This window comes from Microtus oregoni, unplaced genomic scaffold, assembly GCF_018167655.1.
Source record: "Microtus oregoni isolate MIOR12 unplaced genomic scaffold, Mior012 000034F_ref0000314, whole genome shotgun sequence".
Classification (NCBI taxonomy): domain Eukaryota; kingdom Metazoa; phylum Chordata; class Mammalia; order Rodentia; family Cricetidae; genus Microtus; species Microtus oregoni.
The window spans coordinates 10,764,786-10,779,345 of record NW_024543093.1 but is presented as its reverse complement, the minus strand read 5'-3'; the positions used below and the strand labels follow the sequence as shown (position 1 = coordinate 10,779,345).

The window sequence follows — 14,560 nt, the reverse complement described above, 5'->3', positions numbered from 1 at the left end:
TGGAAGAAGTAGAGGAGACTGTACACACACAGCACCTGAGCAGCCTCTAGGTTTCTTCCCGTGTATGAAATATGTAGCATCCTACCAGGCTACGTTGCCATGGGCCCCGTTGTCAAGGTGACAGAGCAACTCCAGGGTCTGCGCAGTGCTTGCAGGGTCGTCGGGGGACTCGTGGCTACCGGATTCTAATTCCTTGGGCATCCTCCACACAGCTGCACACGCCTGGACTCGACTGTCTGAAGCTAAGCAAAAGGAAAAATGTCAGCAGGGCTCAGCCCCATATACACTCAACACTTACACATGTCTGCAAACAGGGCACGTTGCTCCCTAAAATACTAACGTGCAAGCAGCAGAGTCAGTCCAACCTGAGCAGCCAACAGAGCAAGGCAGAGTCAACATCAGCAACAGGGAGCCCACCATTCCTGGTTTATAAACCATCATTCTGCTTTAGAGAATTTAACTTCCTCGAATAAAGTTTCACCCTGTTCTTTGACAGTGGGTTTTAAGAAAGGAACAAGATGGGGACACTGCCATAACTGCCAGGCCCATGCTTGGGGACTATACTCACAGCTTCATGAGATCATAAACAGATGTCAAACACTGAGATGTTCTTCATTAGTCAAATGTTCTGTCTCAGTTTGTCTGAAACGGTCAGTGTCTGGGTCCAAAGGGCAGGGCCACTAAGAAATGCTACAAGATACAATCTATGTGTGTTCCTCCTGGCAAGCTCGCATGTGGGAGGAGAGCAGCCAGTGTGGAGGTGAGAAGACATTTTGCAGGAATTGAGTTTCCCCTTCCACTCTGTGTGTCCCAGGGATTGAATTCAGGTCTCAGGCTTGATAGCCAGTGCCTTTTCCCACTGAGACTTCTCTCCAGGCCTTCAATAGATCCTTGTGCATACACACACACAATAAATAATTAAGTAAATGAACCACTAAATTCAGCTGATTACATCACAAATCTAAGTACTGAAACAACAGGCAAGATAGCAGGTGCCATAGTTCCTGCTTATGACCCCAACACTTATAAAGTAGGAGGAGGAAGACTACAAATTTCACAATTTGCTGTGCTACATAGTGAGATTCTACCTCAAAACAGGGAGAAGAGGAAGAGGAAGGACAGAGAAGGAAAGGAGGGTGGGAGACAGGAGAGCTACCTGCTTGATAATAAGAATCTAGAAGGAATTGAAAGATATCATGGGGCATCATTCTCAGTAATACAGATACAAAAATGATAATAAATAAAGCTTGATGGTGTATACAAAAAAATAGCAATGTCTCAAGAAAATGAGGTTGGGTCAGCAGGACAGCTTAAAGGGAAAGGCTCTTGCCTCCAAGTCTGACAACCTGAGCTCAATCCTCAGAACCCACAAAGTGGAAGAAAACAATCAGCTCCTGCAAGGTAGCCTCTGACATCAAGAAGCACTCCCTGGCATAAGTGTGGCACCAACACACTTAAATCAGTGGATGGATGAAATCATTAAAAATACAAACAAGGGGGAAAAAAGGTTGATTCCACACTAAGCACCCTAACTCATCACATTTAGCAAGGTAAAGGGGGAAATGCATGATCACCAAAACTGCAGAAACAGTCAATACAATTCAGTCTTGGCTTTGGTAACACTCTGAAGACTAGGAATAGAAGAAAATTTACTCCAAGGGGAGGGAAGGGAGAGAGGAGAGGAGATGGAAGAGGATGGGGAGGAGAGAGATGGAAACAAAAGAAAAGTCCTACAGCAAATGTAAGTGTTGTGGATGAAGCGTGACGCTGCCTCTGAGGATGAGGAGAGGCAGCTTTGCACTGCCAAGGCCACTTAACATTGTGCTAAAAGGAGAGCTACTTCATCTATGCAGCAGGAAAAAAATAAAAAGTGAAGAGCAAGAAAAGAAGAAATCCCACTGCCGTTGCTAGCTAGAAATTGAGTCTGCATCATGCTACTGGGAGCAAAGCAGCTCGACAGCGCCTGAAACGTGGCTTGCTACCTGCTGATCATCAGCAACAAGAGGAAGCGGGCACAGTAGGCTGAAGAGGTGGCTCAGAGGTGAAGAGCAGCATGGCACTCTTCCAGGGGACCTGAGCTCCGGTCCCAGCACCTCTGTCAGGCAGCTCACAACCACCTGGACCTCTAGCCTCCACAGCCACCTGCACTCATGTGCACATACCCACACAGTCAAACACACACAGGATTAAATAATAAAAAAACCTTTTTAAAGGCATTAAAAAGTTTAGTAACAAATAATTCTTAACTAAAAATATGTACGTGTGTGTATTTAAACAAATTAACACTGACAGAAAAAAAGACATAAACAAGTGGTGGGACACACCATGTCCGTGGACGGGAAGCTCACTCCCACTGTGAAGAACTCACGGGGTGGGACACACCGTGTCCCTGGACGGGAAGCTAACTCCCATTGTGAAGAACTCACGGGGTGGGAATCAGAAGCCTGCACGAGAATGTGCATGCCCTGGTTACCCAACAGTAGTAAGAAAGAAAAGCAGAATGGGATGATTCCCAAGTCCAATATCAGTTTCTGTGAGTACAGACAGGCAAGTGGTGCAGAGAAGGACAAGTCTCCACAAAGGGGCCCTTGCCAAGACAATCACTTGACAGTCAACAAAAATCCCACTGCATGAGAATGGATAAATGCCTTTCAACAAATTATGCTGGGTCGCTTCTGTATCCATATGAAAAGGCCAACTTTCGCCCTACCCTAACGGCCTCAAACACCAAGGGCAAACAATGATTGAAGATGAAGGTATAAGAGGAGCCAGGACAGCAGTGTCCGTCTAGGTGCACGTTTAACACCCTCACAGCCAGAGGACAGCAGCATTCTTATACAGCAGAAGCATGTTGGTCACTAGGGAAAAGATGGACAACAAACAACACTAAAATTAAAAACATCTGCTCACTGAAACGCACTATGATCTGGGCTTCACCAAAATAAAATCCAGCTCTACTTTAAAAAAGAAGCAAAACCAGGAAGAAACGTTATGAGCTGTATCCAGAAGTTATATAAAGAGCCTGTCAACTTGCTAATAAAACAAAGAGCACGTTTTTTAAAATGGGTGGCAGACTGAAAAGACACTTTAGCAATGAAGATGTATAAGTGGTCAGCATGTTCCAGAAACGATGCACAACACCTTCAGTAATTAGAGAAATGAAAAATAAAATTGAAGGGAGACACACCACACTCGGCAGGGTGCCAAACGCCCAACCCAAAAAAGTCGAACTCTGGGTGTGAGTAGTGGAGGAACCAGCTGTCCCGCGGGTTGAAGGGTGAGAAAACAGCACGCACACTTCCAGAAACGCCAGACAACCCCAGAACGCCCACTTAGAAGAGCTTATTCAGGCCCTGTGCAGCTTCCAGCTCTGGCAGTCAAGCCTGCCCCAGCCCCACACGAGTGCCCATGTGTAGACTGATGCAGCCAGGGTCAGAGAAGGCATGAGCGCAATAATGGACTGGAAGAGAGCTGAGGGGATGCACTAAGGTGGCACTCCAGGAACATACAGACATGCATCCAGCTGTCTAACATGAATGAACATGTGTGTGTGTGCAGATACACTGGAAACAGCAAGAGTGGGTGAACCAGAAGGAAACTGATAGAAGGCCATCTTTAACCAGGCCCAGCTTGGCCAGTTCCAAATTCAACCCCACTGACAGTAGAGGCAGCAGCCCAGGGGTAAGGGCCCGCAGCCCTAGAACAAGCACACACTGTAACTCCAGGCCACACCAAGGAAGCACCTGCTGCCATTTGCTTGAGTGGCTGATCACTTGGCAAAGAGTAACACACACCTAGATATGGCAAGGCTGCCTAGTCAGGTGTGTGCTCATTGCTACCACCTAAGATCTAAGGCATCATGTCATCATGGAGATATTTGGGGACCAAATGTCAAATAAAGCCCTAGACTGTAGCTACAGAAGGTCCTCCAGGTATGTGCTACTCTGTGACATCTCCAAGGTCCATACATACAAAATGAGACTGGCAGGACAGGCAACCTAGAAGATGTCCATGTTCCAACTGTGGCCTGTGCACGCCCAGAAGCTTCTGAACTTCCCCCTCCCCCCCATGTTGCCAGAGGATGGTGGCGAGTAGCCTACTCCCTCCCAGAAAAACAAAAGGGAGGCTAAAAACTGAGGGACACACAAACCATGAAAAGCAGAATTGTGTCTGCTCCCCTATGCCCACTGGGACACAGCCCAAGGCTGGCAGACAACCCCCGCAGGAAATACACTGACCAGTGCTGATTAGGCAGGAGGAGAGTGAAGAAGGCCTCAGTCAGGAGCAGGAGACACAGCCAACCAGAGTCCGGGACCTGGCACACTGCTCTGTCCTCAAGCCATGAAAGCAGAAGTGGCACACACACAAGGGCATAGCCAACAGCCTGGATGGCTGGTCAGTAGACCAAAATGAAAGAGGACTACACATCCACCTGGTGACAAGTGGCTGCTCCAGACCACCACTGTATCCGACACCTACGCCAGGCATGTATTTGCCCTGAGCTCTGAGCTAGTCAGTGCATCCATGCCGCAGGCACTGTTACACACACAGAATCTGACCAGGAAGCCCTGACTACTGAGTATGCAGACTGACCCGGAATCATAGGAGCCACTATCTTCATCACACCATCTCCCCAAAGACCGCCAGGCTCTGCAGAGGGAAACCCAGCACAGCATGTGCCCAGCAAGTGGCAGTGACAATGTAGGCCCTTTATTTTTACTTATCGGAAACTGTATGTATTTATGATAGACAATATTATGTTCTGAATTGTGTAAGTACTGAGATGACAAAATGGAACTAAATTAATATAATCATTACCTTATAACATCTAAACTCTAATCCCTTACCAATTTTCAGGTAAACAATAGACTTCTGGAACCATGATTTTATTCAGCTTGTCTCGGTGAAATTTGTGTCTTTAGACCAACATTCTCAGTTAGCCTCACCGGAGCCCTGGTTAACCACCATCCCCTCTGCCTCTATGACTGGATGAAGTAGGGTAATACAGAACTGTTCTGTGCTTGGTTTCTTAACACTCAGCTCAACGTGCCACACTCACCCCAGGTCTCATCAGTTAAAATCTGCCTCTTTCCCAGGCTAAGTGGCATTCCATTGTATATATCCTACCCTGCAGCCACTCACACCTCCTCCATCCCAACTCACTTCATAGCATAAGCCCTACTGCCCACCCTCGCCTCCCCTACAGCTTCATTTTCCATTTATTGTGGGCACTTTCCTAGTGCCCTGGCCTCTCTGCACACTCTCACAGAAATGCATATGCATGGCAATTAGGAGAGCTGAGTGTGATGCACACACCTTTAATCTCAGCACTCAGGAGGCGGCAGCAGACTCATCTCTGAGTTGGAGGCCAGCTGGGTCTACAAAGCTAGCTCCAAGACAGCAGAGGAAATAAAGCAAAGAAAGGGCCAGAGAGATGTCACAGCAGGTAAAGTTACTTGCTGTATAAGCCCACAGTTTCACGTTTGACCCCCCCCCCCAAAACCGACAGTGAAAGAACAAACTCCAGGGAAGTTTCTTCTGACTTCTAGTAGCATGCTGTAGCACACATGCACCACACTCACACTCTCTCACACACAATAAGTGAAACCTGATTTTAAATTTCAAACTTACGGACATGCATGAGACATAACAGGTGATAGTTCCTTCCTAAGCCCAGGTTATGTCACTGAATGCATTTTCCATTTCCATCTATTTTCCTCAAGTTTTTAAAGGAAAGTAAACACTTTTTCCTGCCATTCCTCAGCATGGATTCTGCCTTGCTTGACTTTGAACTCTTGTTGCCTGAGTTGCTCACTGAGTCTCAATCAAAATCCTTCAAAGAAGCAGTTCAGCAGACAAGAGCACTTGCTGCTCTTGCAGAGGACCTGGTTTGGATTCCAGCACCCACATCAGGTAACTCACAACCACTCCAGCTCCTGGAGATCTGACACCCTCGTCTGGCCTGAAAGGTATACACACAGTATACATACACAGACACTAGACAGACAGACAGACAGACACACAGACACACACGCACACACGTTTGTTTGTTTTTTAAGAGAAAAATCACTCAAAATGTTGGCTTGGGGTTAGGAAAGGATTTTCAACTATTTTTAAAAACTCGGAGTCCACATCTATGGTTTTGTGCTGTGTACTTTTTCAACACTGTTTTCTCAGCATTTATGATGATAATCATGGAACCAAATTGGTGGTCATCTCCAAAAAAGACTGAAGATGCCCCATGCCCTGCAGTGTCAGCTGAGAGCATAAGCACATCCAGCTCCTATGGGAACTTCCCTTTATCTGTAATGAATACTAAGATATATGCACACCAAGGAATTGTTTTAGATAGATTTCTTTAGGAACTGATTATGTTTGATATGCATAACTATTTTATATATGTCAGGTAGTAAAAATATTTCTCAGGCAAAAAAAAGGGGGGGGGGGTGCCACTAGGCATGGTAGCATATGCCTTTAATCCCAGCACTAGGGAGGCAGAGACAGGAAGATTTCTGTGAGTTCGAGCCCAGACTGGTCTACAAAATTGTTGAAATAGGAGCGGCGGGGGCTGCATCCCCGGCACCCGGCCGCCCACATGGCTAGCTTAGCTTATGCTCGGAAATAATTACACGGAAACTGTATTCTTTTAAACACCGCTTGGCCCGTTATATCTAGCCTTTTCTCGGCTAACTCTCGCACCTGGACTAGCCCATTTCTAGTAATCTGTGTAGCCCAAGAGCTGGCTTACCAGGAATGATCTTAACCTGCGTCTGCCTGGAGTGGGAGAATCATGGCGACTCCCTGACTCATCTTCTTTCTCCCAGCATTCTGCTCTGTTTTCTCCTCCCACCTATGTTTTAGCCTATGAGGGCCAAGCAGTTTCTTTATTATAATTAACCAATGAAATCAACAGATTGATATATGACACTCCCACATCACAAAATGAGTTCCAGTATATCCATGGCTGTTACACAAAGAAACCCTGACTCAAAGAAGAAGAAAATAAAGGGAGGGGTGGGGAGTCAAGTGAAAGGTTCAGCAACCCCACTCCAGATGAAGAGAAACAGCAAACCAGTTAGTTGAGACTGCTAGGAGATGGCTGGGCAGAGGGCAGCACAAGTGCCCCCATCCCAAGATCTGACCAATTGGCTGTACAGAGGACACAAGTGAACCTTACCAGACACTTTGTAAAAGGCTGCAAAACAGCACACATACCATTCTATCGCCTGACTGCGGCCCTGAAAACATCCACAGCAGTGATGCTGTACAGACTGAGCAGGGAGTAGTTAGGCTATATGTATACACATATACACATGCAATAATAATTAATAAAAAAGAGGACATCAATTTGAAAGAGAAGTGGGGGGGTATGGAAGGGTTTGAAGGGAGAAATGATGAAATTACGATCTCAAAAATAAAAGGAAAAAATATTACAAATCAATATATTTTTCTAAAAATTGGTAAGTAAAAAGCAGAATGGATTGTCAAGTATATGCAAATTTATTTTGATTTCTGAAAGATTACAATTTCTGTTCCAAAGCTTACACTGAAATTTTAATGGGTTCAAGAATGTCCAAAATTACCCAGAAAACGGTGTTAACGTAAGAATGCACCAGGGAGACCAGAAAGCTGCAAGTGTCTCACTCAGGCAGCAACTGCCCGCACCGTGGTCCTAGAGACAAAACCAGCTAATAAGAACTGTGGTGTCAGTCCAGGGAGTACGGAAGATACTACCAGAAACTCTCCATCCTCAGGAACAGATGAAATCTAAGGTAAATAGAGCTAAGCAAGAAACACAGGAGGTATGCCAAGGAGACACACAAATTGGTTCTGAGACTCTGAGGATTTCCATAGCTGCTTGCATCGCAGCAGAGCAGTCAGCGCACATCCAGGGGATATCAAAGCAGAGGAACTTTCAAGGAGGAACGCTCACCTTTAGAAGCAACGGGCTCTAATAACCAGGGAGGCATTCAGCTTTCATCTCTATTGTAACACTTGCCTGAAATAAGGTCCTATGATGTAACCACCTGGGCAAATTAGCATTACCATGACTAGGAGCCTATAGAGGGCACCAAGCACAAACCCTGTATTAAACAAAGCCTGTGGCATGGTACAAGAGACAAGGTCTGTATGCAACCAAGGCAGCACACCAGGTACAGATTCTGTATAGGAGCAGGCCACAGCACAAGAAACAAGATCTGCACACAACCAAGCCAGGGCACTAGGCACAGCCTCTGTATACAAGCAAATCATGGCACCGCTGCACACACCAACCCTGTTCATGCTGGCACAGAGCTAGACAGCCACAAGACAGCTAATCTAGAAAGGAATCTAACTGTCATCAATGGCCTGGCTTCTCCATTTTAGCAAAGAGGAAACTGAGGCTGGATGAAGGTAACTGACTCTTCCAGGTTCAGTACCAGCATCGGGAATAAAGTAGAGCCTCTTGCCTCAGAAGAATCACTGCTTTGAGAGAGAAAATACTAAGTTATATCTTTAAGGCCGATTTGATGCTTCTATTTTTTATATGAAACACAAGAGCTAAAAGCACTTAATGAGATAAAAAGATAATCAGGGCAAAATGAATGGAAGAGGCATACTTGAGGCGCCAACTGTACCCGTGGAGTGTGCTGCTTGCTGTAAGGGATTAGAGTCAAAAGGCTTAGAGGAATTCAAAGGAGATTAGAGCCTTTGTGGGCTGAATAGCAGCTGCAGCCAGCTTGCTAAAGGGCTAACAATGCCCTGGCTGGGGGACGTGGTGTGATCCCCAGCTGGAAGAGGGGGAGGCTTCCGTGGCTGCTGCATAATGAGCGTACTCAGAGTCTCGGGGCTATTTTTAGAGACTACAGCCATCTCAGCATCTGGCGCAGGCCAGGCAGGTGAGTGAGAAGGAACCCAGCCGAGGCAATCACCTGACACAGGCCTAGCTCCGGGTGTACAATGAGTGCCTTGGAACCTGAGACTAAAAATACTTTCTCTAGTGACCTCCACAGTGCTTCAAGGGAGTGGTCACGTGCAGAATGTACAGTAAGTACACGGGATACACTGACTGACTGTAGCGAGGGGTCAGGGTTGTAGGCATCCCAGCAGGGCATCAGGGCTATCCCTTTGCTGGGCTCTTGTTGTCCCTCTCCAGGCAGATTTAAAGGGGCACAGGCAACTCTTAAAGCTTCTGTGCAGGAGGCAAGTGCATAGGTTCCCGCTCACAGTGGAAAGATTGACTGAGAAGGGGGTGCTGTCAGCAATACAAGAGTTCTGCCCAGCAGCTCTGTATGCTTCAGCACCTTGTGACTGACTCACTGCAGGTTCCCACGGGAGCACTGAACTGAGTGACCAGGGAACAGTCATGTCCTTTGGCTTTGTTCTTCACCTGAGACAGGTCGCAAACCAAGCCCTCCATCTCAGGAGGACCCTAGTCCTCTCAAAGAAAGGAAGCAGCTAGACCTGTAAGCACTGCCTCTAGGACCATGAACGCTGCCAATTCCTACAGACTTAAAACACAAGTCTGTGCTTCTATGGGAGTGTGTCTTAAATCCAGTTCACAGAAGGCTTAGGGTTATCCATACAACCTGCAATTATTTCCCTAATTCCTGAGTGTGCATCAGAAAAGATGACCCTGACACTGTCAGGGCTAATCCTCTCTCCCTAGCAACATCCCACCCAGGGTGTACAGAAGAGCCAGTCATGCTAGAAGGGACAGGAAAGCCCCAAGAAGTTTAGAAAATGTCAGTCAAAGCAACACTACATCATGGACAGCACAGAGCAAGGTCTCCTAAGTTCTGATGCTGGCTGCTGCCTTTTTTACCAGCCCTCTGGCAGAACCTGTTGACCTAAGCATAAAGCCAGTAGAGAAAGCTGCATATAGCCACACTCTCCAGCAGAGGGGCGGGGGCTGTCTAGAGTGCCATTGCAAAACAACGCAGTCAAGATCAAATATTGAGATTGCTGTAGCCCTTAATTTTCACCAGACCAGTTTGAAAGGGTCCTCAGAGCCACCTGTTCTCCTGTTATTACCTAGCAGGACTGGTACACACTCACTGTCCTGTTACAGGTCTTTATCAATGCTTGAGTTCTCCACAGAATCTGGTCAGGGACTAAAGGGGTAGAGACTGGCCAAGTCTGGCCTGTTGCCTGTTGTGCAATTCATGAGCTAAGATTGGCATAAAAAGACAAGAGGAAGAATGTGGAACCATGTGGCCTTAAGTACCACATCTTCCACATCCTATTACCAGCTTCCAGCTCCAGATACTAACCTCACCAGCACGGCCTGCTCTGTGCAGACTGCCCCATCTTTTAAACACTTCTCCTACAGAGGGCACCCTGTTCTCAGAAGACCCCTGCAGGGAGAAAGGCTCTCACAAACATGGGCCTTTAAGAGGGTCTCTGTCCTGGGCCTCTCTGTACCCTCTGCTCTGCTCAGTCATTCCCCAAGCTTCTCTACCCAGGGACAGTATGGACGGCTTCTTGCCCACACCAGCTCCAGAAAGCCTTGTACCTGTGCCAGACTTCCCATTCCCTCTGCAACTATCCTGATGCAGGTTCTCTGTGCTATCATTCATAACATGGGTGACCCGAGGCTGGTCCCAGGAGGGGCAGAGGCGGGTGACCAGAAAGACACGCCATATGGAGATAGCTTGGGTATAGAGTTTGTTTAGTTGGGGCGAGGGTTGAGAAGAAGAGAGGGAAAGAGAAGAAAGAAGGGAGGAAGAGGAAAAGTGGAGGGGGGGCAGAAGTTGCCTCTCTAGAAGAAGGGCAGCCAACAGAGAAAGAACAGGCTGGAGAGGAGGAGATCCACTTGCCTTGGTTAAGAGAGGGGGATGGGGGACACACATGACACAGGGCTTGTCTCTTAAAGGGAGAGGGTACCCAGGTGACAAGTCAGGCCAGCAGATACAACACTCTGCCCTTCTGGGCCTGGGCAACACTACTCCACGAGGTCAGCACCAGTTCAAGGTCTCTCCTACTCAGTGACCTGGTGCAGCAGGAAAGTCTCCTGCACAAGGTCAGCTACTTGCCTCTTGAACTTTGCTGTTGAAACTTCTCTATCTGCTTTCCACCCAAGCCAGATTGCACAGCCCGGCAAGGTGCCTAGTAAACAGCAGCCCCTGGGAAGGGGTGGGGGTGTCTTAGGCAAGTGAGGTAGTGAGTAGGCCCACAGAATCCCCAGCACTGTTACAGTGGAGCTTCCAGGGTCAGTGGCCTGCAGCAATGCGGAACATTTTTACCACTAAGAAGCTAACTACTTGTGGCCTTTTGGGGTCTGGGAGGCACCATGTGACTTGTTGACAGTAGGGCTCCATCCAGAGGCCTTCAAAGCTGAGGATTAGGCTTGAATTAGGATTAGGCACCATACTGCCATCCAGAGTCAGGGGCAAACCTGGACACCCCCGTGGGATAAGCACAGCTAGATGCTAGGGTCTTGTTAAACCAAGCAGTGAGCGCCCTTTGCACACACCTTCTTCTGTCAAGGCCCAGTCCAAATCAGACTAGGTTGAACATCTGCAACCGTAGTACATGGAAAACTAAGGGCAGATCTCACCCTGGCCCTCCTGGGAGAGGGAACTCCACGGCGCAAAGAGGATGTGTCACATGCTGAGTGTGGGTGACCCTGTTGGCCATAGCACAGGCAGATGCAGCTGCCTACTCCCCAGAGGAATTCTCATGTTCGGTAAGCACTATCACCTCAAGGAGGTGATGAGACTAAGGGAGGGGACATAGCCTGGACTCTGCTACTCAGTGTTCCATGTCTCTGCTTACTGTTGAGTCCCAGAGCCTGAGACCCCTGTCTCAGCTTTCAGAGATCTGACTCAAACATGGCTCTAGCAGTCATTACAAGGGGAGTGAGAGACTGATGAAAAGAACTGAAGGGAAATCCCAGAAGATACGAACCAGAGAAACAGCCTGGCTGTCCACATTCTCCAGACAAAGAGACAGTCAGGAACAATGCCCTTGATTCACTGATAGGCAGGGTTTCCATTCAGGCTATTTCACCAAGACATGGAAAGAACAGACTTGGTCCCATGAGGAGCATTTGTGCCCTGCCCTGCTGCTGCCAGCTGTGGCCAAGGCCTGGTATGCACTGTCGATGCTCCATGGTAACCCTGAGGGGATATATAAAGACACGGGGGTGGGGTTACTCCCCATGGTGATCTATGTCGTTCTAGTATCCTCCAAGATGTAGGATTCTCAAGTTCCTGGATGAAGCCCTTCTTTCTGAAATAGTCAACATGGTTTCTAGAGCCCAGTGATCAAGCTGGGTATCTTAAGCAGAAGGCGGTGTTCATGGACATAAATAATTCAGAGGATGGTTAAACTCGGTTGTACCAAAGATGTCAAGAGATGCCCAGGTAAAAATGGCCACTAAGCAGTTTGGTAGCTTCAGCTGGAGGCCAGCGCCAAAGGCAAAGGACTGAAACTAATTTTATCTTACACGATGTAATCAACAGGCAAGAAGCTAGGATTCCTGATGCTGGCACCAGTGACAAAGCTCTGCTACCTATCAAGTCACCAGACAACAGGTTAAGTCACCAGACAACATGTTAAGACACAAAGGAGAGGGCTGGAGAGATGGCTTGGTGGTTCAGAGCACTGACTGCTCTTCCAGAGGTCCTGAGTTCAATTCCCAGCAACCACATGGTGGCTCACAACCATCTGTACTGACATCTGGCGCCCTCCTCTGGCATACGGGCAGAGGCAGAATGTTGTATACATAATAAATAAATAAATCTTTTAAAAAAACAACAACAAAAAAAAACAAAGAGCAAACACTAAAGCTAATCAGGAGAGCCCAGCATTAACTACAGCTTTGCTGTCAGTACTGGTCCCTCCTGAGACTCCAGGAATACATACAGAACAGGAAATTAGCTGCAGGCACACAGAGTCAGAACTGAGACCTCTGTGCAAAGATCAAGTCTGAGCTATAAAAGACTACTCTCAGCTGCTGTTGGGACCATCAAGAAAACGTTTATCCCATATAGACACTATTTTCTATTCTGAGGAGTCTGTAACTTATATGGGTCCTTTACTAGCTTGAGGGTTTTTTGTGGGAGTGGGGGTTATCAAGATGACACAGAGGGTAAAAGTGGTTGCTATCAAACTTGGCAACCTGAGTTCAGTCCCTGGAACCCACATGGTAGGAGGGAACTGACCCCTGCAAGTTGTCCTCTGCCCTCTACATACATTCTGTAGCACATATACAGTAGCAGCATATCATGGCATGTGTGCACAACCCACATGTCCAATTAGCACAATATAAATATATACATATTGCCTAAAATTTAAGTTTATTTTCTGGGTTTATTTTCTGACGTAGTACAAAATTCTGAATCACAGGAACTCAGAGTTCAGGAAAAGGGTGCCAGAGTGAGGAGGAGCAAGCAGCCCCCACCCCAGTTGCCACTTCCTGGCCTGAGAAGGCAAAGGTAATCAGACAGTCCTAGTGAAGAGCCTGACAATCTACCCACATGACTTGGCCACAGCACTTGCAAGCCTCAGATATCACTGAAGGTTACAGGAAGATGGTGGTTCCTCCTTCATGAGTGGTCAGCAGTGGAGAGGAATTCTGTCATCCCCATCTCTGAGGGCTGTGGCTGAGCACCATCTAAAGAGCAAGAATAAGGTTAAGGTTGAGCTATTCTGAGGGCCTGGGAATGAGAAGCAATCCTAAATTAGGAGGCCCATGGGCAAGCCTGAGGGGCACAGTCTGAATCAGACTGATGTGGGAGGGCCAGCCCACCATAAGCAGTGTCACCACTGGGCAGGTGGTTCTGGAAGGTACAAGAAAGCAAGCTGAGCAAACCATAGCAGAAAAGAGAGTAAACAGCATGGTCTCTGCTTCAGCCCTGCCCGGGCTCTCCTCAATGACTTGTGAGATGAAATAAGCCCATTCCTCCCCAGGTTGCTTTTGGTAATGCATTTATCCCAGTGATAGAAGCAAACAGGATAGGTGGTAAATACTGACAAGCTGACAGTGGAATCTACAAGGGCCTAAAAAATACACCTTGGGGCATGTCTGTAAAGGAGGTTCTGGACTGGGTTAGTTCAGATAGGCCATGGCATCCCACAGGCTTGGATCCTGAATAAAAAGGAGAAGGTGACCTGCTTAGCTCCTTTTCTACTGCTGCGACAGAACAACATGACCAAGACAAAGTACAGAAGAAAGAATTTGTTGAGGGTTTCCAGTTTTGGAGGGTGAGAGTCCATGGTGATAGGACAAAGGCCAAGGGCAAGAACTCCTGAGAACTTACATCTTAGGTCTACAAATAAGAGGCTGGGAAAGAGACACACTGGGAGCAACTGGCTTTGAAACCTCAAAGCCTGCCCTCAGTGAGACACCTTCTCTAATGAGACCACATCTCCTAATCCTTTCAAACCGTTCCACTGACTGGGGACCAAGTATCCAAACCCACAAGCCTATGGGGTCATTCTCTCCCATACACCACATGACCTGAGAACCAGCGCTCATCACTCTGCTCTCGGACAGTACACACAATGAGACCAGGCCCTCACACTCCTGCCACCATGCCTCCTGCTGTGAAGGGCTACACCCCTTTCCTTCTGT

At 47.5% G+C, this 14,560-nt stretch overlaps 1 protein-coding gene across 2 annotated transcripts in view; it reads right to left on the bottom strand.

Moving 5' to 3' along the window:
- Eipr1 (EARP complex and GARP complex interacting protein 1) overlaps positions 1 to 14,560 on the bottom strand; it is a 116,517-nt gene that overhangs the window by 45,790 nt on the left and 56,167 nt on the right. For both annotated transcript variants that reach the window (XM_041630295.1, XM_041630296.1), the window contains exon 4: positions 86 to 242. In XM_041630295.1, the coding sequence (XP_041486229.1) occupies positions 86 to 242 (157 nt within the window). The remainder of the gene's footprint in view (positions 1 to 85; positions 243 to 14,560) is intronic.